The 23416-nt window shown below is 36.5% G+C and overlaps 2 protein-coding genes across 2 annotated transcripts in view; both read left to right on the top strand.

Moving 5' to 3' along the window:
* LOC139708103 (uncharacterized) overlaps nt 1-2787 on the top strand; it is a 58544-nt gene extending 55757 nt beyond the window's left edge. The window contains exon 17 of the mRNA XM_071620080.1: nt 2503-2787. The gene's annotated coding sequence lies outside the window, so the exon portion shown is untranslated. The remainder of the gene's footprint in view (nt 1-2502) is intronic.
* Nucleotides 2788-18611: 15824 nt separating this feature from the next.
* On the top strand, nt 18612-22917 carry LOC139708095 (gamma-butyrobetaine dioxygenase-like). The gene is made up of 5 exons (XM_071620074.1): nt 18612-18760; nt 19899-20004; nt 21405-21604; nt 21885-22051; nt 22736-22917. The coding sequence occupies exons 1-5, from the start codon at nt 18618-18620 to the stop codon at nt 22915-22917; spliced, it is 798 nt and encodes a 265-aa protein (XP_071476175.1). The 5' UTR covers nt 18612-18617.
* The last annotated feature ends 499 nt before the right edge of the window (nt 22918-23416 follow it).

Below are 23416 nucleotides of genomic sequence, written 5' to 3'. Positions count from 1 at the left end.
TTCATATACATGTAGTCAAGAAATTTGCTGTAAAGGCAGGCAATGCTGCATTTCAGCAATTTCCCTTTACAATGTATGTTTAAAAAATTGATTTATTAATTTTGTTACCTTTTTTATGGAAGGAAATATGCTACCCTTTTTTTTTTTTTTTTTTTGTAGTGTGGAGTTGAGTGAGATCCTGATGTGGATATACATGTCGTTACTTATTTATTTACTGGTTAATAGAGATGATTCTGAAACAAATACTTTGTCTCTGTGAAAGAATTATCCCATTTAAAATTGGGCAGAAATTTATGTGGTTTCGTAGTGGGCAGAAGTAGGAGCAAGGCTAGAGTGTAGAGTCTGCACTTGACCAGCAATACACGAATTTTCTTTAATATACCTTCACACCTGTATTTAATGTGACGACCAAAAGTTGTTCCTTTTTAGACCAATTCTTCAGTAATATACACCTGTACATTCATTGAATTATCTTCTTTCAGTGAGATAAAGTTTGTGTTTACTGTCATGTTTTATGCACATAAGGAAAATGTTATCCATTTTTAGTAAGTAGCGGCCATTCTATGTATTTCAACAGGAAAATGGCAGAACTCAATGGAAATATTGTCATGGTATAGTTGCATTCAAGAGGTGTTTCAAATTTTCTGAATCCAAGTCCTGATGAAATGCTGGCAACTTGTTGTATTTGTCTGTGAGAAGAAAAAAAACCCCCCACAAAAACAAAGACGTTCCAGAATTGAAGTATGTGAAAATGATAAATATGGGCGTAAGGTGTGGCTTGCATGGTACTGTTGAAGTTGTTCAATTTATCATAGTGAAGTATTGAAAAGTTTGCCACTATATTAACTGATGTTTCAGTGTTCTGTATTCTTTTTCTCCACAGGTTGCAGAAATATATTTCTCTGTGTCTCTATTCCTTTGCTCTGTAATCTTCATTGTCTTTGTGCAGTTACAAATAATGCTCCTACTCTAACCACTTGTGTTTTGTGAGCTGTGTACAAATTTGTGCTAAATGTTCCATTTAGTGTATTAATTCACAGGCAAATCCTGCTAGCAAAAGCACACATGTTGTTAATGCAGAGAAATCATTTTGACTTGGAAATTCTGTTTATTATACTGGATATCCCATTATGATCGGAAAAAAAAACAAAAACAAAAACAAAAAACCAAATTTGATTTGTTTTAATGTGTCATGTCCAGTATTAAATCAGATCTTCTTACACTAAGTTTTAATTTTTGTTCCAATGTTTGTTTGTATTTGGAACGTAGATATTGACTTTATGATAATGTATCACGTTTTGATTGTTTCCAATGTGCTGATATTTACTAAAAACTTGTATTATTTTCAACACCAGTAAGAAAAATTAGAAATTTCATTGGTAATTTTCTTTTGTTTGTCTGTTTCATTGAATACTCAAAAACTTTAAAATATCTTGTCCTTTTCTTATTATGAATGATAATATTTTGGCTAGACAAGATCTGGGTGCAGGAATATCAGGTTGTAGAGTGAAGTGATGCATCTATAGAGGTGATTCTTGAGGAATTTAGAAAAGTGTACAATCTTCATGTTTGCATTTGAACTTCAAGATTCAGTCGCTTTATACAACCACCTTTTTATGATGAACATTAATATTCAGATATTAAAACTATCTGCTAAATATTGGTTCAAAATGATTTTTATGTCAACATTATTAGCATATGTGAGCTTGATCTGGCATGAGCAAAGCTCTGTGAGTGGCAAGGTGTATGTTTTCACTCTGAGGTGTAGCCAGAAAGGATTTGTTTGAATTCAGAGTTCAGATGTTTCATTTACTTCAAATACATACAATTGTAGATCTGAAATAAGAAGGGTTTATATGAACATGTGTTTTAGCTGAATTTGTGGAATATTGAAGCTTTGATTTACAGTTTTTGTGTTGAATGCATCCACTAAGCAAACTGACAAATAATACAGTGCCATCCACTTTAATATAGACCATGAATATATTCATACACTGTTTTATGTCATACATGTACTCCTTTGTGGCAGTTTTATGTTATTCTGAGTATTATAACAAAACTTAAATAATCTTGATTTCAAGAGTGATTTAGATATTTGGCAACTCCAAGGCTATCTTCAAGCTCGATTTGTTAAAAATGTGAAATTCTAAGGAAACAGGTGTACTAAGTTTTGATTTTGCTTGCATTGGTTGCTCATCGGTGGAATTATCAAATTCCATGTATGCCAAATAATTGGGTTGTGTGACTGGCTGTGCCATGTTGACATTAAGTGCAGTAACTTTTGGGCAAATGTGACTACATGTATGATATTGAAATGAATGTATCTAGGTACAAAACTTGAACTTCTTTCATCATGAAAACTCTGTTTTTTTGTTGCAATGTAAATCTGCTTCCAAAAAGGAAATGGCACTAACGACAGTTCACACGGCATTGTGTATACTCTAACGTTTACTCTCTCCCTCTTCTCCCACTGTCTACCAATTCTGTTTTTTTGTATCATAGGTGTACATAGGTCATCCAAGTTCATGCCATCAGTTTTAGCAGACAGAGATGAAAAGAAGCTTTCCTAAGCCTGTGTTGATCAGCTGTACAAATGCTTGGCTGTTAGAGAGAGCTTGCGAACAGTTTTTGAACGTTTCTCCTTTTTTTTTCTTTTTTTTTGTGTAAAGGAGCATGTACAGTAAAATCTTGGGGTAAACTTTGTCGAAACATGGTGTCAGTTTGTGGCACCAGTTGTCGATGAACATGATGTGAATAAACCGTGTAGTATTCTCTTAGTTTGTTTAAATGGGATGGCTTTAAGGATGTGAATTAAAAAAATGAGCGTGTCCGACCAGCTGTGGTCAGTTTTAGAGGAGGCACATACCAGGATCGCACTTGTACAAATTGGAATTTCAACACCACTACATCAGCCTCCACGTCAACCAACGCATAGTGCCAAGAAATTCACTCATCAATCACTCATCGTGGGACATATCAAGGAAGGGCACCTCTGCTCTTCTCTGCAAATGGACGGCCATCACATCATCCACCAGACGAGATTCAGCGACACCGATTCATCGATGTTAGAGCCATTCGATTTTGCCAGCATCGAGGGACAAAAAGTAGCGGAGGAAAATGCAGCGCCGTCACACAGCATCTGAGCAGAACGCCTTCAAGCGCGTGGGACAGCACTTGTACTAAGCCCAGTAATTGCAGGCACTTCATCGATGATGAGTTTTGCCAGTGTAAATGGTGCACCTGCACCTTCAGGAAAACCCGGAGTGTTGCAGCTTCCAACTGGATTTATTAATTGCTGACAAGGCAAGTTGTGCTATCAATGTCTTTTGTTTGTTGCAATTTTATCTGTTGCCATTTTGTCTGTGTGTAAAATATCTCGTTATATACTGCACTTTAGACCTAATTATAGCAGGCAGACAAGCCCAGTGCATGCTGTTTTCTTCAAGAACAAAGAAAAGACACAATCAGCGCTTTTAAGAGCATTTTTCTGGCAGTATTCCAAATTATTGGCTTGTGAATTACTGTAGATATGTGATAAAGTTTTGTTTACATTGACTCCAACCTATTCTTTCCCCCCTCAGTTCAGATCTAACAAAAGTCTGGACTAAATCATGTCAAAACCTGAATTCTTGCTTGGATCGAAATGTGACCAGTTCATCTACAAAATACTCAAAAAAATGTAACCACTGTATTCATATTCTAGCACTTTTTAGACAAAATTAAGATATTCAAAATAATTTCACTTACTTTTATGTGAGGATGATGTGAATTGGTAAAAATTGGTAAGAATGTGGAAGTAACTAAATATATGTTTCATTACACCCCATCTTCTGGAAAACACACACACACACACACACACACACACACAGCATGAACAGGGGTTTACTGATAAGCGTAACTGACTGGAAGAAATTGCTTATGTATTAACTCTTTAGGAATGATAGTGCCTGTGAGTTAATGGGTTAAGAGTAAACTTGCTTCATCAGGTCAATCTTATCTGAAATGGGAGCATAGAAAAAAAAGGGGTGAGGAGAGAAATTCTAGCCTTTCCACACATGTAACAACTCCAGATTATATTACCTGCAATTAACCTGTTGGTGATACAAATTTGTGGATGTGTCTGATCGGTATAGTATTGGGAGTTATTATGCTTTCCTTCCCTTTTGGTTTCTACAGCTTGACCCGATGAATGCATTACGTGTTGCTAGGTTGGGCTGCGTTTGGCACATCCCACAACAGCTGAAAGTTGTTATTTGATACTGAAAACACAAAACTGTCATTTTTAGTGGGGAGAATGTCTGTTCTGGAGATGTTCAAAATGTGAATATTATAAATGTTGAATTGACGGATTTCTAGCCATTTTATAGGTCAAAGTATTCCACCTTGTGCTGTCATACATGATTGGAATGCCCCTTTTTTACAATACAATGCTGTACATATATCTCTTCAGTATACAAGTGTATCTATCTCTTTAAAAAAGTCACTCTCTTAATCTCTGCAATGCATGTATTGCAACTGGATGTTACTGAGGAATCATAAACTGCAAAGTATGTGCTGACCACAGAATGCTCAGAAAATGTAATACACTTGGTAAAATGAAAGAAATGTAGTTTTTGTTTGATTTATTTCCAATCGTCACATGACACCTAATTCCTTTGAATCATATTACAGATACAGCATACTTTTCTTTGAATTTAAAGGAAGCATAATGGAACAATTCCATGCAAAATGCAACAAAAAAAAAATGTATTTTTGTTTTTTAATTGAAGTAGATTTCCTCCTATTCAGATATCTATTTGTCATATGTTTCAGTAATAGGAAAAGTATTTAGATGTTTAAATGTATTTAATGCTAACTTTCATGTCTCTCTTCTTTTTTTCTCTCTCTTGAACAGCAGAGGTACAGGAACAGAATACCAAGCCAAATACATGTGCATATCTTCTCTCCATCTTAAATGTTTTGTTCTGTTGGTTTCTTTTTCAGTGAAGTCTGAAAAGGCAGTTACTGACTTCTTGCTCTAAACAGACAATTATTATGCTCTACCTTAACATTTATCAGCCTGCTGTATGCAATTCAGACAAGCCCAAAACTCTCCTTAAAAAAAAAGTTGAATCTCTTTTTCACAAGTGCATATGATTGGCTACAGACTCCTTGAAGTCTACCTCAGGCAATCTTTGGCCTCTTTAGTCTTGCCGTTAGAGATAAGCAATCCAGTGAAAAGAAGTCGATATCTTTTTGTTGGTTGTTGGCACAGAGCCATTCAAAAAGTCATTTGTCATTCTGCATTATCAGCAACTTCAATTTTATTTGTCTACACTTGTGCAGATTAATATGTCTTATCTTATCCCTCTCCACCTCCCCCTGCACTTCTCAAGTGAGTGTATCAATTAAAAAGCAATTTTTGATCGTGTTAAGTTAACTTGATTACTGAAACCTCACTTGCCAAGTTTTCTTTCGCCCAGACCACAATTGCTCAGCCTTTGATTTCTTAAGTGCAAAACTGAAATTGCCCCAGATCCTAGAGCAAGACAGATAACGTCTAAAAAGTTTTTGTCTGATTGCAGCAAATTTGTATGCATTTTCATTTCATCTGTTATTTAGTCACAATGCCATTACTTCAATAAAGTGTTCAGTGTTTTACCCCAAATCACCAAGTATTCAAGTTTTCACTTTTGAGTTTGTACCAAAAGAACTGATCAGTCTTTCTGTACAGAGTTTTTGTGTGTATGTGGAGTGGACACCCATTGAAATGAAATCCACTGCATGTTTAAAATTGATTTTGTAAATAGAATGAAATCAGTCAAAAAGAGAGAAGAGGTTATAAAGAAATCAGCTCTATGTTGTGACGAATCCCTTTTTAAAGTTTCTCATTTACATGTTTTCATGAGACAGTTACTAGTAATACAGATCAATGTATTGTGCTCTTATGCAGATCAGATTGTAAATTATGCCCTCCCATGGGTCATTTCTTAGCTTTTCACCAAATTCCAAATTTGAAAAAGCTTTAAACAATCTATCGCATCCTGTGCGAACAATGATCACTTCCAAATGGGGAAGTTTGATACTAAATTACCGGTATTGACCAACAGTATGATTTCTCTGATTTTTCTCATACGAGCCATTAGGAGAGGTGTTAAGACTTCTGAGATATTTAAGTCTATTACACTGGGTTCTTATATGAATTTGCTCTATACATAGGAATCAAATTTAACATGCAGTGGCTTGATAAATAGGGGAAAAAAGGTGAAAATGTGTGTGTATCAGTATGTTACAAAGTCAAGAAAAATATGGTAACACGCAATGCATTTGTGCAATCAAGTTTCCATTTTATTGCCGAATTTTGATGACACCCCCAAGAAGGGGAGGTCCCAAAAATTTGGCAATAAAAGTACAGTGACTTCATTGGCAAGAAGTGCATCAACTGTATTTTTCTTGACCTGTATTGTGTTAATACCAATACAGTGTTCATGGATAAATCGGCTGTTATATAAGTATACATTATTGTACAGTATATAAAAGATGACAATGTAGGGTAGTAAGTAATGCATTTCAGTCCAACAGTGCTGTTTATTCAGACCAAATTTTCAACGCATACATATGTCTTCCTCAGGGTCAACATGAACAATTATTAAAATAAACAAGATGACTCTATTTTTTATTGTGTATATAGAGAATAGAGTCACCTTGTTTATTTTCATAATTGTTCATCTCAACCCTAAGGAAAATGTATGCATCAAAAAGTAGCACTGTTGGACTGAAATACATTACTACCCTACTTCGTCATCTTTTCTGTACTGGCACCAACCCGCGGACCAAAAACATTTCCCACTTTTGATGCTTAATAATTCGAAAACTATATATCAGGTAAAACTGTCATTGATAAGAATAATAGCTGAATGTTGTACAATTTAGTTGAAGGTGATTTGAATATGAAAACCTGTATCAGTTTCATGAAATCCATGATTAATTTCAAAGTTAGGTCCAAGATGTTGGTCAAATTTTAACCCTCTGTACAAAACCTAACTTTACTCAGGAACTAATGATGTTTATGTGAGTGTGTACTTACAATGACACTGAACAATGGACCTGGATTCCACCTGCTCAGAGCTCTTCTCCAAGGCACATGAATGCTTTATTAGTGTATTCACGATGTATTGCCCTGGGCACTCCACTAGTCTGAATTCATGGCAAAGGGTAAAATGCATGCACATGAAAAAAGTAAGCACATGTTTCCATGTGCTTGCATACACAACATTTCAGAATGAATGAAGACTACCTGTGATTGTGGAATTCCTCATGAATAAATAATGAACACTCCCGTTCATACCAATTGACTTCTGTGCAAAGTTAAAGTTTTGTACAGAGGGTTGAAAATAGAGCAAAATCTGAAACCTAACTGAAAAATAAATGTTTAATTCAACGAAACTGAATTATGCTGTCATTGTTAAATTGCCTCCAACAAAATTTTACACTATCCAGCTATTGCTCATCTGTATCAATGTCAGTATTATTTGATATTCATGTATAATTTTTGAACTAATAAGGATTAAAAGTGGAATGTTTTTGTAACACCTAGTATGTATGTATATATATATATATATATATATATACATATTTGTATATATATATATATGTATTTATATTTATTTATATGTATGTATATATACATGTATATATATAATGCATTGTATATATACATATATATATATATATATATATATCACATACATACAGTATACAGTGTAATCGGTTATACCATGCAGACGCATTATAGAGTTACACACACACACACACACAAAACCCTTTCAATACGTGTATTACGTATGAGTCTATGATATTTCATTTATTTGGTTTCCACACAAATCATACAGAGTTGTTTACAACATCTATCAATGACAATGTAAAGTAACACATTACAGTATAAGATAAGTTCAGTATATTATATGCAAATATCATTTACATGGCACAAAGTCGATTCATCAAAATGCACATTTTTTTTTTTTTTTTTTGAAGTACACATAAATACATGTATTTCATATTTTGAACACCGGCGAGATAACCTTGTACACAGGGATTTTTTAATTTTTTTATTATTTATATATTATTTTTAATTTTTTTTTTAGTGCGGCAAAAATTAGTCGTGAATAAATTAATTTGTGATCCGTTTTGCATGAGAGATAGGCCCAGTATCCCACGTGTATAGTGTATACACATGTACCAGCATACGATTTAGGCGTCCAATTGAAACGCATGTAAGCATAATACTGAAAATCGTAGTGAATGTACATTATTTGCGGCAAAATCGAGATCTTGGTTTCTATTAAATTCGTTTAAAAGCAATATACAAATGTACACTTGTAATTTCAAGTTTCGAGTTTCTTTATTTCACCAAAGCAAGGAACCTACATGTATTAAAAACAAATACACTGTACGTCAATATTCGGATACGATTACAAACATATTAAGACACTGTAAGACACTGAAAAGAAAAAAAAAATGCAAAAGTATATTGACAATTATACGTTACAAGGCTGCCAACATTGGAAACTAGTTGAGATTGAGACTCCCATAGGCCAATGCTATAATTTAGGAGTCAAAATAAGTGAGATCAATAGAAATGCATGCAAATGAAATAAAGTTATAGAGTGAGAAAGGACCAAAATGAGTGAGAGTTAGTAGGTAGCAGCCAGAAAGGAGATGTCCCTGATTTTTAGCTGACCTAAAATTATTCAATTTCAATTATCTATAATGTGTTCAAATGGAAGTAAAACGTAAGAACAGGACAAAACAAAGCACAATGACAATAACAAAATACAGTGATGTCTCGAAACATAAGGGATAAAAGATTATACATATACTCTCGACCTCGATGAGTTTGTAATTAGAGAGAACTTTTTATTTTTGTAACCAGATTTAAATGTATTCAAAGAGGTCGCATGACGAATTGCACAGGGGAGAGAATTCCACAGGGTAGGATCAATGTAAAAGATAGATCGTTGATAAAAGTACGAGATAGAGGTAGGTGAAAATCATTCGCGTGCTATAATTATGAATTTGATTATACAAAGTGAACAGATCTTAGAAGATTTAAATACAGTAACTAAGATGAAATAATTACAGTGTAGTTTTACAAGAGATGGTCACCACCTGCTCAATAAGAAATATCAAAATGTACGCATATGATTATGTAGGCCAACACAAATTCTTTAGCAGCGTACAATTTACTTGTCAAATTAATTTGCAGCAGGCATGACACTAAAAGTGCATTTGATTGCAAGAGCGGAACATTTCAGACATTTGGAACATTTTGAAATGGGTGATAATGACAATGAAATCTTGTACGACGAAACGTGGAAGAATGAACATTCAAAAAATAAATATCGGAGACGAAGGGATGTATTGTACAATGTTTATATGAGTGGGCCTATACTTCTATGGGAATTGCGTGGAGGAAAAACGCTGACGAATCTATATATATATATATATTTAAAAAAAGGTAAATTCAGGTTGTATGCAGCCCTTGTCAAACTCCTCGTATACTACAGGTGGGGACGGACTTTCCCCTGTTGATAAGAATTATCTTGGCTTGATTTGATTCGTACGTGGTTTTTTAAGTGGTGGACATGATGTTCGAAGATAATATTCGTGACACATGTGTTATACAGTACATCTGGTGCCACAATTCTGTGCTCACACGGTTAGGCCTATACCGAAATTTCGGATGAAGTACAAATGTATAAGCCTACAGTGTAGCTCCCATAATGATGATCTAAACGCGATACACAGTACGTGTGGATTGAGTGAATGCAGCGATATTATTGGAACACATCAATGAAAAACTGAGGAAAATCAAACAATCCGTTCAGAAGTAATGCATTTTTGGAATTTTGTGACGAGACCGTCGGATCAGAAAACTTCTGATCATGACATCGATACACTATAAAAAGATACAATATATAAAGAAAATTCCACAAAATATATTATTTCATATGAAAAATACACATTCTGAGGTGTAACTTACATAGGTCCTGTATGTTAAGGGTAATCCCCCCTGCTTACTGAAAGAAGTAAGTCTAGTGATCTTTCATTAATTATACTAGAAAATTGAAAATATGTAGAGTTTCATTATATTGTCTTTATATCGTAGTGCATAATTATGTGATGTCGTGATCCCTTAGTCTTTTGATCCAGCAGTCTCATCGCCAAAACTTGAGAAACTCATGACTTTTCAACGGATTGTCCGACTTTCCTCAAACTTTCACTGATGTAGGCCTATTCTGCTGCATTCACTCAATTAACATGCCAAAGTCAACAATTACAGTAGACTCCAGTTATAACGAAGTCCTTGGGACCAACATTTTTCTTTCGTTATACCGAAATTTCGCTTTAACCGAACAAATAAACGATAAAAAACAAAACAGGAAAACGGGGTGAGTTTTTATTTTGGTTTAACCGGAATTTCATTATAACGAGAGTGCACTGTATAGGCTCCATTTGTTTTGAGTCTCTGACAGAAACTGATGGAAGTAGCGCGTGCCTAAGCGCATGCAATTATTAAAAGTGCACGTAGGCTAAGACTACTGTTTATATCTTGGAAAGGGGTCCCCGACATTTCACCTCTTTTTCATTATATTCAGCTTATTTGACAAAATTTAAATAGATACAAATCCTGACATGTAATGTATAGGCCATCCGCTGCAGGACTCCTGACAAGTAGTCCTATATGAAAGCATGAAATTATAGCTCTGATTTTCAAATACATTTCACATTATTGTGACATATCGAGATATGCAACCACTACACACACCCACAAAAAGCCCAATCAGAAAAAGATAGACATAATGAAATACATACAACACCGTTTACAAGAGCATTTACCAATAGGTAGAGGTAGGGCCTACATAATTTTGTACCTGCATTATGTGGAGGCCACATGATTTACACACAAAGTCAAGTGGAATTTCCTTCCCTCTTTTCAACATATTAGGCCTACAGTATAAACAAGACTTGATCGATAGCTGCCTAATGTGAAGCTGCTCAGCAAGCCTAATTAATCAGCGTTATGCTGTATATGACTTTATAGGCCTATACATGAAATTGATTACACGTGTAGGCCTATATAGGAGCCTACATGTAAGGCGAACAACGCGACATTCGATGTGATACACAAATGTGATTGTATTCTTGCAGTTATACCTAGTGGTTGAATACTCACGCCTGATCCCGCCACGCCTTAGAAGTAAAACATAAGAGTGGAAGACCCTAGATAATTTTCACAAGCTTCCAGTATATAAAAAGACAAATTGCAAAGAGACATACAGGACTCCCTTTATAACGAAGTCCCCGGGACCGGCAGTCTTCTTTTGTGATATCGAAATTTCGTTATAAGCGAACAAATAATAATAATAATAATAATAATGATAATAATAATAATAATAATGATAATAATGATAATAATAATAGTAATAATAAAAATAATAATTATAATTATAATAAAAGCAGCGGACATTTATATGTTGCGGCCTGAATTCTTACTTCGTTGTAACCGGCATTTCATTATAATCGTGTTCGTTATAATGGGAGTGCACTGTAAATTGGTAGTAGTGCTCGATCCCATGAGAAATAGTTTTTTTGTTGAGATGGGGCTTCAGGTTTCCAACATTCTTGTGAGATAATGAGAAACCACTTCGGAAATATGAAAAACAATACAAAATATTATTATTCTCAGAGAAATTCAAAGATTTTTTTGGATGAAATTGATTAAATTGCTGAGATATCCAAAAGAAAGCTGGAACCCACCTTTTACCAGGATCGGTTTGGTTTACCTTTGTATAGATATCTCGGCAATTTCCAAACTGATTTTAATCAAGGGAACTTTGAATTCCTCGTAGGATTGTATAATTATGGTGTTTAATATTTCATGAGGCCTATCTCACAAAAAGTTATTGCAGCTCAGTCCTTTCTCAACAGAAACTTGGCCATCCTTGACTGAAATAGACAAAGTGCAGAAAAAATAGCACTTTTTAGATCAGATACAAAAGGTGTTTAGATCACACCCCGCTTACGGGAATATTCACCGGACTTAAACATCGGACATGTCGAAGATTCCAGGGCCTTGTAGTGATTTTTTTTTTTTTTTTTTGCATCATGTGTATGTAATGCTTTATACCTAATTGTTGGCATGCTGTACGTGGCAATCTCGATAACATAAACACCTCAATACCCATTCAATATGTGCCAGCCCACTCTTTATTTAGATTTGCCCTAAAATCGTTTTATAAAACTCAGACTGGCAATGAATTAGGATCTGTTTATGGTGTTTGAAAGTGCGTGTTTTCAAAGCTGTTAGAAATCAAATATTTTTACATGACATAGAGTAATAATTAGAGTAATAATAGAGTAATGATAATTCAGATTATATTCCAAAAATATGACTCTAAATTTGTTTCACTTCTTTTTTTTTTGGGGGGGGGGGGGTTGGGGAGACACAAGCCAGTATTTGCGAAGTGATGTCCCTCGGATAGGACATAAAATAGAGGTCCCGTGTATGAGAGAGTCACAGCTCATGCACGTAAAAGATCCCGCTTCATTCATTCATCGCAAAGAGCAGGGTGTTTAACCCGGTGAAGTGGTCCCACCTCACATCCAACTGGACCCCATGGAAGACCAGCTTAGCATAGATGAATATGGGCTATCCAGCCATCTTCTCAGATGGAAATGAACAAACAAACAAACAAAATGACAACGTTTAATCTCATTCGCATTATGATGAGTTATACCACCAGCACGTGTATCAATTTATGTTCTGTGAAAACACACAAAACTGTTAAGCCAAATGTTTAATCTCGAATGGAACTTCCATCAATCTTTTTCATTTTACGTACTCTACTGTGTCAGGGTGAACACTGACAATTGCACTTTAATCCCAACTAAGAATAACGATGTACATGTTTTACGCTAACCGCATCACTCGGGTTATGATTGACAACTCGTAAAGAGAGAGAGAGAGAGAGAGATAGAGAGAGAGCAGGTTTATGCCCCTCCTTACTGCCACTTCAGAAACCTGCTCAAACCGCTCCCGGCGATTGGTTAGATACAAAGCCCTATAAAAGACCTAATTTTTGTCTGCGGGCGAATCACAAGTTGATTTAGCTTATCCCAGTGGAGACTCCCCTTCAGTTGCGTATAATTACTTTTATCTTAGCCCCAAAACACACCCAGGTAAGAGTAAGTACTTTTTGTGCTGTGTGATTCGCTGCAAAATTGTTTTGGTACATGTATTTATTTTCATCAGGCATTTGATCGAATGGAAGTTACCTTAAACTAAAGTTGGTTTCACCAGAAAGGATTAATCTTACTGGTTATTTAAGGAAATCTCTCTTATAATCAAGAAAAGTCAAGAAGTGTTCAAGTCAATCGCTGATGATTTAATAGCTTACTTTGTTGATCCCTCCCATAATAATTCTGTTTCATCTGGAAATTTAAGATTTTTTTTTTTTAGGGTAGGATTATAAGATTGGTATCGAGAATATAACGACAGTGTTCGATTTCTACGCCGGGAGTTTGGTAACGTCAACTGGAACAATAATTGAACATGTATAAGGTGCTTGTATATCACAAGGGCAATTGTTACTGCAGTGATTTCGCAATAGATAATTATGTCGGGCTATTGATGATAATGATCTGTTATTGCAGAGAGTGATTTCTATACGAGATGTCAATATTGGCTGTCTTTTTTCCTTGTTATGTAGGCCACGTCAATCTTATTTATTTTGTTCCTAGATATATATCAACCCATGTTTACTTCTAGACGGTATAGGCGGCGAAATATGCCTAAACCGAATATTTTATTAACCGTTGATTCGAATAACAAATTGATAAGAAAATAGTAAATGTCTAATCAAAATATTTGATCGGACCCAAATTAAGAAAACTAAATAGGGCCTACACTTCTAATTACAAGTACTGTATAAGATTTGCGATGATCATGGTTTTCTAGATATAGCAATCACTTTTGTTTTCCTGATTGTTGAATGAGGTGATAAGTGATTCCATAAACGCTAATTGATCGATCCACAAAGAAATATTTGTTAGATTCTCCTTTTTGTATGGAAATTATAATCTTTGCAATTATCTCTGGCATATTGGTAGCTTATATGCCAGTGATGCCAGTGATCTCCTATTCATAATTTTGTTATCGCCTCGAAGGAAACGATTTCGAATGTATCTTACTTCAGACCAAATCATTACAGTAGTATAAACTGAATTATGAACCGAATACTGGCAAAAATGACTAGATTCATGGTTTATTGTTCTTTCTTATGTCTTTCGCTTATTAAGGCCTAATCTCTTCAAGACAAAAGCTTCAATGGACTTGATTTTCTGAAGTTTTTACTTCCTAACGGCATGCACTAAAGCGTCTTTACAAAAGCGGGTATACACTTTCAAAGCGTAGCACGGAAGGTAACATAGAAAACCTTTTTTTTTTTGGCCATGCCTGTCAACGTTTGCACTTTTTTTTTGGTAGTGCATGTGCAATGAACGACACACATAATGTAGACTGATGAGAGAGTAGTTGAGTTTATGTATTTGTGACGTCATCTTCCTTTCACACTTCCACACTCCAGCATGTCGGTACGCACGGCAATTCTCCGTACGTCGTCTTTGAAAGCACCGCTGTCAAATTCTGTCTGCACCCGCGTCACGTCGCCATTGGCAACCAGTCAGCTGGTCCGCACTTCCTGCACAGGGACCGCGTCGTATTTTCTTCAGAACAGGTGCGTATTAAATCTTAAATATTGTTGTCTTTTCTTAATCTGTTGTTAGTATCTACATAACTCATAGCCTTAGTTTTTAACCAGTGCAAGGAACCAGTGGTATGGCCTAATTATTATCGCAGCCATTGGCTCTTCAAAATAATGAATGCAAAGGATTACTGATAAGCATAACAATTTGCTAATAGTGATAAAAGAAATGACACGCGTGCCTGTTTTGTTTCTATATCGTTGATTAGGATAGAAATTAATGAAAATCATTACTATTATCATCTGTCCAGCGAGCACTTTTATACAGTAGACTCTCATTATAACAAAGTCCTCGGGGACAGGCAGTTTTTCTTTCTCGTTATACAGTTAAGTATCCAAATTTAGTTATAACCGAAACAACATAAACATAAAAAACTAGAGCGGAAAATGTTGTCGGTCTGAATTTTTGCTTCGTTGTACCGAAATTCGTCATAACCGTGTTTGTTATAACGGGAGTGCACTGAACTTTATCAGTAATATGTGACTTTCTAATGATGCTGCCTATCCAATGAAGTGTTCAAAGGAAGGAAAATGAGAAAAAAAGAAAAAAAAAACGTAGAGAAACAAAAAGTCGTTATAGGCCTGTGCGAGATATATAAGGTATGGTCTTAGCTTAACTTTTAAATATATATCAATATTATGAGTTCCCCCGAACGTTCTGTGGTAATTTATTTCAAAGTAGTGGACCTGTATCAGCAAAAGCAACGATTTTTCCATTTTGGGCTGAACGTATACGAAATGGTGTTATATCAACGTACACAGTTTCCTAACTGGGGCATATTGCTGAAATAAAAAGAAGTTTTAAAAGTCTACTGAATATGTTACTTATATGTATTGTGAAGTTTTCAAAAAAAAGTGCAATTGAAAGACTAAAAAGTCTACAGAATATTATGTTACTTATATGTATTCTGAAGTTTTTCAGAATAAAAAAGTGCGAGTGAAAGAATAAAAGTCGATCTACAGAATATGTTACTTTGACATCGTGAACTTGCGCTCTCCAACATGATTCTGATGTCGGAAGTGGTAGAAGGCCTATATAGCTGGTTTCACAAAACACCCCAAACGTGTAAGGTTCTGGGCCAGGGGACAAGTAATGTCATATGCGAACAGAATTTCGTCAGTGCGAAACTTTCCGTAACCTTAAGAATTTTGCGAGATGGCTGTTTTGTATTTAGTGGCTCCGGACCTGAGGAGAGGCTTTGTAATGACCTCGCAGAATGCCTCTGATGCACCATGTGATGGCGCTATTCATGGCTTGTGTCTGCTTGTGTTCGTGACTCACCTCTGACTGTCAAATACTGTAGGCTCCTACTATTGCGGCAGTAATTGAATACAGTTCGACCTCGATTATCCGGCCTCCTTTTATCCGGAAATCTTTATTATCCGGTACGCGTGCAGTGAAGGACTTTTTTTTTTTCATCCAAAAATTGAGAAAAAACAGTGACTTTAACTCAATTAAAATTTCCACAAAACTTACATGATTTACCTACAATATTCCCTACAGAACTAACATAAATTCACACCAGTATCATCGTAAAAGTAAGCAGTCATGATCTATAAATTCACCATAAGAACATGGATGACAACTTGTCAGTAAATCACGGCGCAGTTTTGCATGGTACGCTACCTGCCTATCTGCCAGTGCACTGGGACGGTAGCTTGGACGGCAGCTATACATTAACATTGTGTCTCCCATATCCGGCCAAATCGCTTTAATATCCGGATGAGCGCCGGTCCCGACATGGCCGGATAATCGAGGTCGAACTGTATGGGACTTGAGAGGGCGAGTCAAGTACACATGGAGCTTCTGACAGGAAAGATATGATATAAGCCGAGTTATATACACTGCGATTGTTGTTCAACAATACCTCATGTAAGAAAATTCATATCGTCTTGATTTTGTGGTTTATAGGCATAGTGATGGAATTTGTCGGAGTTATAGGCCTATTTCTTCTATTTGGAAGATTATCAAAATAAACAGAAAGGAATGGTCTATTATATAGTCTCTACTACGAGACTAGTGTAGAGAAAAAGCTATTTAATATGCCCATAACGAATTTAATAGACGTACACTTTAATTTCATTACTTCCACCTAAGGAACTTCAACTCTGTTAAAGGGACAAAGGCGTCATGGCCTAGCAGAACTAATAGCGCCATCACACAGCAGCTTAGCAGACATGCCTCGACGGAGGCAAAGCCAAAAGCCGATACGAAACAGATCGTGTCTGCCGCCGCCAACGACAAGCGCAAGTGGGTGGAAGTGATGTGGTCAGATTACCTGGGACGATACCCGTACGTGTGGATGAGAGACAACTGTCGCTGTGACGAGTGCTACTATCCGAGCTGCCACTCGAGATCGATGCTGATGGCGAACCTCGACCTCGACGTCCATCCGAAGTCAGTGGAGGTCAAAGAAGACGGACATCTAGTGGAGGTCTGTATGACCTTTGACACCATGTTATGGAATGGATGTTTCTGATACTAAAGTCCATTCTCACCCAATTTATGATTTTGCATCTTTAAGGAATCGTACAGTATTGGTTTCAAAATATAATGAGGGTTGAAATTGTCTGTTGCGAGACACTAGGAAACCACTAATGAAATATTATAGAGCATACAATTCTAAGAAGATTTCAAATTTGATTTGATGAAAATTGGTTTTGAAATGGCTTAGATATACAAAAACTAACTTGAAAATATTAAGAGGAAAATTTTCATGACCTGATGGTTGGTTAATAATATTACATGTCCAAATACAGTCAAACCACCCTTGGCAGTCACCTGTCTATAGTGGACAACTTACAGCCGCTAAAAAGAAAACAAGAAAATTGATCAAACTTGAGAGAAAAGCTATGTAAAAAAAGAAAATAAAAAAAACAAATCTATCATGGCTATCTGTCTATGTTACAGTAAATTTTAGTCTCTCTTGGGTAACCGCTCTAAAGATCGAGGTTTGACTGTAACACAACAATATGATTACATTTTTAGACTGGAAGAAAAATGATTTAGACTCCCTTTCCTTGCAAGGGGAAAGCAGAAGCTACAAGGAATTAGAAAAAAAAAAACCTAATGACGGAAAACAGTAGGTTTCCTATATTCTTTCCTCAATCACTCTTATAATTCAACGAATTCCATCATAGACCGTGCCACGTTATTACCAATGCATTGCATATATTATGAATAAAAATGCATATATTATTATTACTATGCATGTCCCAAACTCTGGAATAACCTTCCCGATGACATCGATTAAAACGCTTATGACATGCTACTCCCGCTTAACAAAAAACACTTCTTTGGGTTTTTTTTGTCTTAATTTTTGCTCTTTATTAATTTAATGTTCCTTGAGCATTCTACATAGTGGATTTGCTGCAATGTAAGCTATCAGTATTACTGTTATTTATTATTATCATGATATCATGATTATCGTTATTATTATTATTATTATTGTTATCACTATTATTATTATTATTATTGTTATTATTATCATCATCTTCATCATCATCAGGATTGCAAAAGTCCGATTATCACTGCTAGCACCAGTCTCATGTTAATAGCTATAATAATGTTTGCTTGTTTCATATTTCTCATAGTGGCGCTTTGTTCTGGATCCTGTGTCACATTGTTTTTACAAATTGTCCCTCTATCGCCAGATTGTTTGGTCGGACGGTCACATCAGTCCGTACCCGTCGGACTGGTTGAAGCTACAGCGATTCGACAAGACCGATTACGATCCGACTAAGAAACTGTCCAAAATCTCGTGGGGGTCGGAGTTCGTCAACGAGATCCCAACGTTTTCTTTTGATGACGTCATGACAAAAAACAATGCCCTGCAAGAATGGTTGAAGGGATTGGTGGAGTACGGTCTCGTGAAGATCACGGGCGCCCCCTTGGAGCTTGGTGTGTTGAACAAACTTTGCCGGAAAGTTGCCTTCGAGAGATTGACGTGTTACGGGTGAGTGATGATTCTGTCATTTAACAATGTATGCTTATAATATGAATTTGATCGCAGATTGAAATTCATTTATTTCAATTCAGGTGATATAATTGTGATAAGAGATATGTTCATGAAATTAAAGTATTGCAGTGGTATAAATTATAGTGAAGCAAAGACAGATAATTCTTAAAAACATATTATCCGAGGGTGAAATGAAAAACGTTATAATATAGAAAAGGGATGATGTTCGTTATTTCGAAAGTTTGTTGATCCCGAAAATGAAATGAGGTTCGTTATTCGAAAATGTCGTTATTCCGAAGGTTCATGTTAATTAATCCGTTTACGAAAAAAAAGTATGTAGTATATAGGTTTGTGACAAACTTGCTGTATGGTTGATGACAAAATCACCTCATTATTTGCATAATAATTAATTGCTATCAATATCATTGTTTCCTAAAAAAAGATATAAACACAAATTAGAATATCACAAATATCTTGCCTTATACATAGGCCCCACTGTGAAAAGGGACTATAGTGTGCAATGCAAGTATTCGTCGACTTGAATTGATTCATAATACCCTGATCATCACTTATTATTATGTGGCGACGAGAATATCAAAATATGATATATTATAGATTATACAATATTTGTTTTTACTATTTTTCTTGAGATTACTTTGATACGGGAATAAAAAAACCCAAAAACTTCCACATCACGATTCTGCCTGTGACATCATATTATGTCGATCACTGCCAAAGTAAACTGCCATGCTTGGCAAAAGACATCGGAATCCATCTTCCACTCGACAAGACCGGGCATTGTGACTTGCACGTTTCTATTGCAAGGAAACATGCAAGTTATGCCCAATGTAGGAGAAGGTGCATTCCATTGTTTGTATGTTTGTTTTTATCATGTGAGTACTTTAAATACCAATGACTGACAGATGGTGCGACTGTCAGAATCTTTGTTTGAAAAATATTTGCAGGCATATCCAAGTAATCATTACAAAAATGTAGATAACTTACTATTACAAACACACACACGCACACACACGCACACACACACACACAAGAGCTGTTATACATATAGTGATATTTTCGCTAAACATGCATTATTAGTGACTAATATCGCTACAAATCCTGTTTCTTCCTACAGCCATGATTTCCGAGTGGAGAGCCTGTTCAACGCCAGCAGTCTGGCCTACACGTCGAAAGCCCTAGGTCTTCACGTCGACCTGCCTTTCTACGGCTATCGCCCAGGGGTTAGTTCCAATTCAATCATTCCTGCTTTGTCGTCGAGTCAAATTGAAAAGAAAATGTAAAATAACTTCTAAGCATCCGAATCCCTAAGGAACATTATGCTTGAGTATGAAGTTGGCCTATAGATTTGTTCGGATTGAGTATTATTCTTTTTTTTTTTTCCGGCGGGTATTTCAGCCATAACAATTAATGGGGCTTCGGATCAGTTACTAGTACGCCGAAGAATATCGGTGTGTGCACTGGCATACCGGAGTGTACCCGGTGTACATGCCTGACCCATTGGCTCATCTTTTTATATTTTGGAAGCTACCACACCCGTACCCACGTTATCGGTGATAATCTAGAACTTCGAAGATAATGTGCTCTATGGGACGCCAAGAGTCGCATGATCGATTTCGTTAGGAAATCGACCGTGCGACACTTGGCGCCCCATATACCTTATCCTTAAATTAGCTTATACGGGATGTTAGCTTGTCCTCGAAGTTAATAATCACCGTCTGAACATAACTAGTCTTTTATGTGTTCTTTTAATAGTTTTTTTTTGTTTCTTTGTTGTTGTTTTCTTATCGGACAGGTCTATAATAAAGTATACTATCTACTTCACTTTGCCATTGATCAAAATGATGAGTACCACTTGGCACAGAAAGCCCCGTAACCTCGCGCACACTATCCACATTCCCTGGTACAGAATGGTTAGCGTTATGAGCAATACTGAATATCTCAAGTATAGAAAAAAAAAGTCATCATCGACGATTGACAGTGTTTGAAACGTATGAAATGTTTCGATGAAAGGTTTGGAACATTCTGACGGGAGGAATCGCAAATCCGAGACTAAGTCTTGATATATTTCTTTAACTTGTATAACATGTAGTTTGTCTGTCACAACCAAAATTTCGAAAAGGAAGACTGTTCGTTTGAATAGGCCGGGGGATTACTAATAGTGTGATTTCTGAACCTGCATGGTTTGGAAACGAAAATATGAAATGCCAACATTTTCAGGACGACAAAGTATGGCTTACCGTCCTGTGTAGTTGTTTATTTTTTAATACTTTTGATTAGTTTTCGACAAAAAAAAAAATGATTAATTACACTATCCTTGATCATAGTACCTCTAGTCACCGATGTAAATTGAAAATACATTACATGTATCAGGTAAAATGGTTGTTGATATTGAAGATTGCTTAACCTTTATGCCAAGAAATATAAGATTATCACTTTCTTTTACTTGCTTTCCGGCGCGCGCATGGACTTCACGTGAAAAGCATGAATTCACGCTCCCGGGAGATGACGTCACAATGGGAAGATCGGTGGCTTACTGGATCACGTCTAGTTCTAAGAATCCAGTCCTTTCCACCTGACCCTTTGTCCTTTTTTTTTTCCACGATCGTTTGACATCCCGTAGGTCCAGATGCTGCACTGCATCAAGCAGGTGGAGTCGAAGGGAGGCGAGAACCAGTTCGCCGACGGGAAACGCGCCGCGGAACGGGTCCTGCGCGAACATCCGGAACTCTTCGACATCATGACAAAGGTCAAGATCGACTTCCGGCTCATAGCAACGGACTACATCGACGTCCACTTGCAGGAAGCGCAAACCATGATTGAGTGAGCTAAACATTCGATGATTTCATTGCATGCTTATATGTTTTCTTTATCCTTACGTTTCGCCGGAGCACTTGGAGCGGTTCTTGATCGATCAGTCTGCCTGCCATAGACGTCTAGCCCTGCTTCTAGGCCTAAACGGAGCCATGGACGTCTACGTTTTCCCTATTTAACGTCATATAAAATTGAAAAACAAATGAGCTTATAAAACTCTGTGATGCTCATTCATTTGAGTTGTACACTTTGATGTATTCTGTGTTGTGACTGGTTTTGTTTATGCCAGACTTGATGAAAACGGAGAGTTCAAATCCCTGGCCAAGAACGACCAAGTGAGGGCGCCGTACATGAACATACCAGTGGAAGACGTGGCCAAGGTGTACAAGGCTATGAAAGTTCTTCATGACGCAATTTATGACGAAAGAAACATGATTGACGTCAAGCTCCAGAAAGGTTTGTGATATTCATGTTTGTTAACAATATATTTTTCGACGACTTTGATTTTTTTTTTTTTACTCATATCATCTGCTAGGGTTTATTAACCCATCGCCCTTGAGTCATTTTCTAGCCATACCAATTTTCACTGAAAGACGTTAGACGATTGCAGCAAATTCTTTTTCGTTTCTTAGTTTACCTCCCCCTACTAGCTGAGTGGCAAGAAATTGCTATTATAATGACCAATACTCCATGAATCGAATGCACATGTCAATTACAATATGCTCCATCACCGCTTTATACTAAGTAAGATGCGATAGAGTTAACTTGAGAAAAAATAACGCAGTGAAGCTTCAGTGAAGGTTACTTGAAGTGATCTTTCATCTTTGTGTTTGGATTCGTATTAACGAATAAACAATTTTATTTCACTTGATTGTGAAGTTTTTAAAGACGCATGTCTGTAATGTTCATAGTCTTCATTGTAGGGACTCACTTTCCACAGTCTTGTAAAGCGCAAATTCATGTCCATGATGAACAACAAAACGTGCGGATGTAGCACGATTTTGCGTTGAGACATGTCCAGTTTCTCTTTCTACGAAAAACAATGGAAACAACAAACGCGTGTTCCGTCTACTACGTCACCCTCACCCCAATGACCGGCCTATTCTTAACCCTTGACCTTCAACCCCTTTGTTTATTCAGGAGAAATCATGGCCTTTGACAACAACCGCGTATTGCATGGACGCAGCGGTTACACTGTGTCAATGGAAGGAGGAGAAGATTCCAAGTCCCGTCTTCTTGAGGGCGTCTTTTTAGACTGGGATGAGATCTATTCGCGAATGCGCCTCATCGACGAAGAGCTGCGCGGAACGGCAAGGCTGTGAGTTCTGAGCACAACTTAATTTCGACCTGATCACGCTGCCTTCTTACCACAGCCAGCCCTTATAAGGTAAGGGCTGGCTGAGGGAACTGTTCTTTTTGAATGACCTTGGTCTGTTGCAAGATAAGAAAAGCTGTACTGTATATCACTCTGTAATCAAATCCTAATGACTGTGATAAGGTTATTCTCGCCTTTCCTAGCCAGGTAAACCGATGAAAAGCTTCATGGTATTCTAACCAATCTAAAAGCCTGGAGCCAGAAGAACTATGATTCGCGATCACTTTGAACCTTTCACAAAGTTCATCTTTTAATTTGTAACATTATCGTGCAAGAGATAAAGTGAGTTAGCGTCCTTGGTTTTTGTGTGTGTGTTTGTTTTTTTTTTATAGTGACATAATATTAACACAGAGGGGAACTGAACAATAGTAATTCATAACGAAGTAGCAAACATCGATGAATGCCGATTCTCCAAAAATCGCTCCATTACCTTACCGCTTCCATTC

The sequence above is a fragment of the Diadema antillarum genome, unplaced genomic scaffold (genome assembly GCF_040938485.1).
Source record: "Diadema antillarum isolate AM-2024a unplaced genomic scaffold, OU_Dant_1.0 seq00001300_RagTag, whole genome shotgun sequence".
In the NCBI taxonomy this organism is placed as follows: domain Eukaryota; kingdom Metazoa; phylum Echinodermata; class Echinoidea; order Diadematoida; family Diadematidae; genus Diadema; species Diadema antillarum.
The sequence above is the reverse complement of the archived record's forward strand: the minus strand, read 5'-3'. Positions and strand labels throughout refer to the sequence as shown.

Excerpts from the sequence above, each read along its gene's own strand:
- LOC139708095 (XM_071620074.1), top strand. The coding sequence starts at position 18,618 with ATGACAAAAAACAATGCCCTGCAAGAATGGTTGAAGGGATTGGTGGAG. Across the intron at positions 20,005-21,404 it reads TCTACGGCTATCGCCCAGGG|GTCCAGATGCTGCACTGCAT; the intron begins GTTAGTTCCAAT and ends GACATCCCGTAG. Across the intron at positions 22,052-22,735 it reads TGACGTCAAGCTCCAGAAAG|GAGAAATCATGGCCTTTGAC; the intron begins GTTTGTGATATT and ends TTGTTTATTCAG.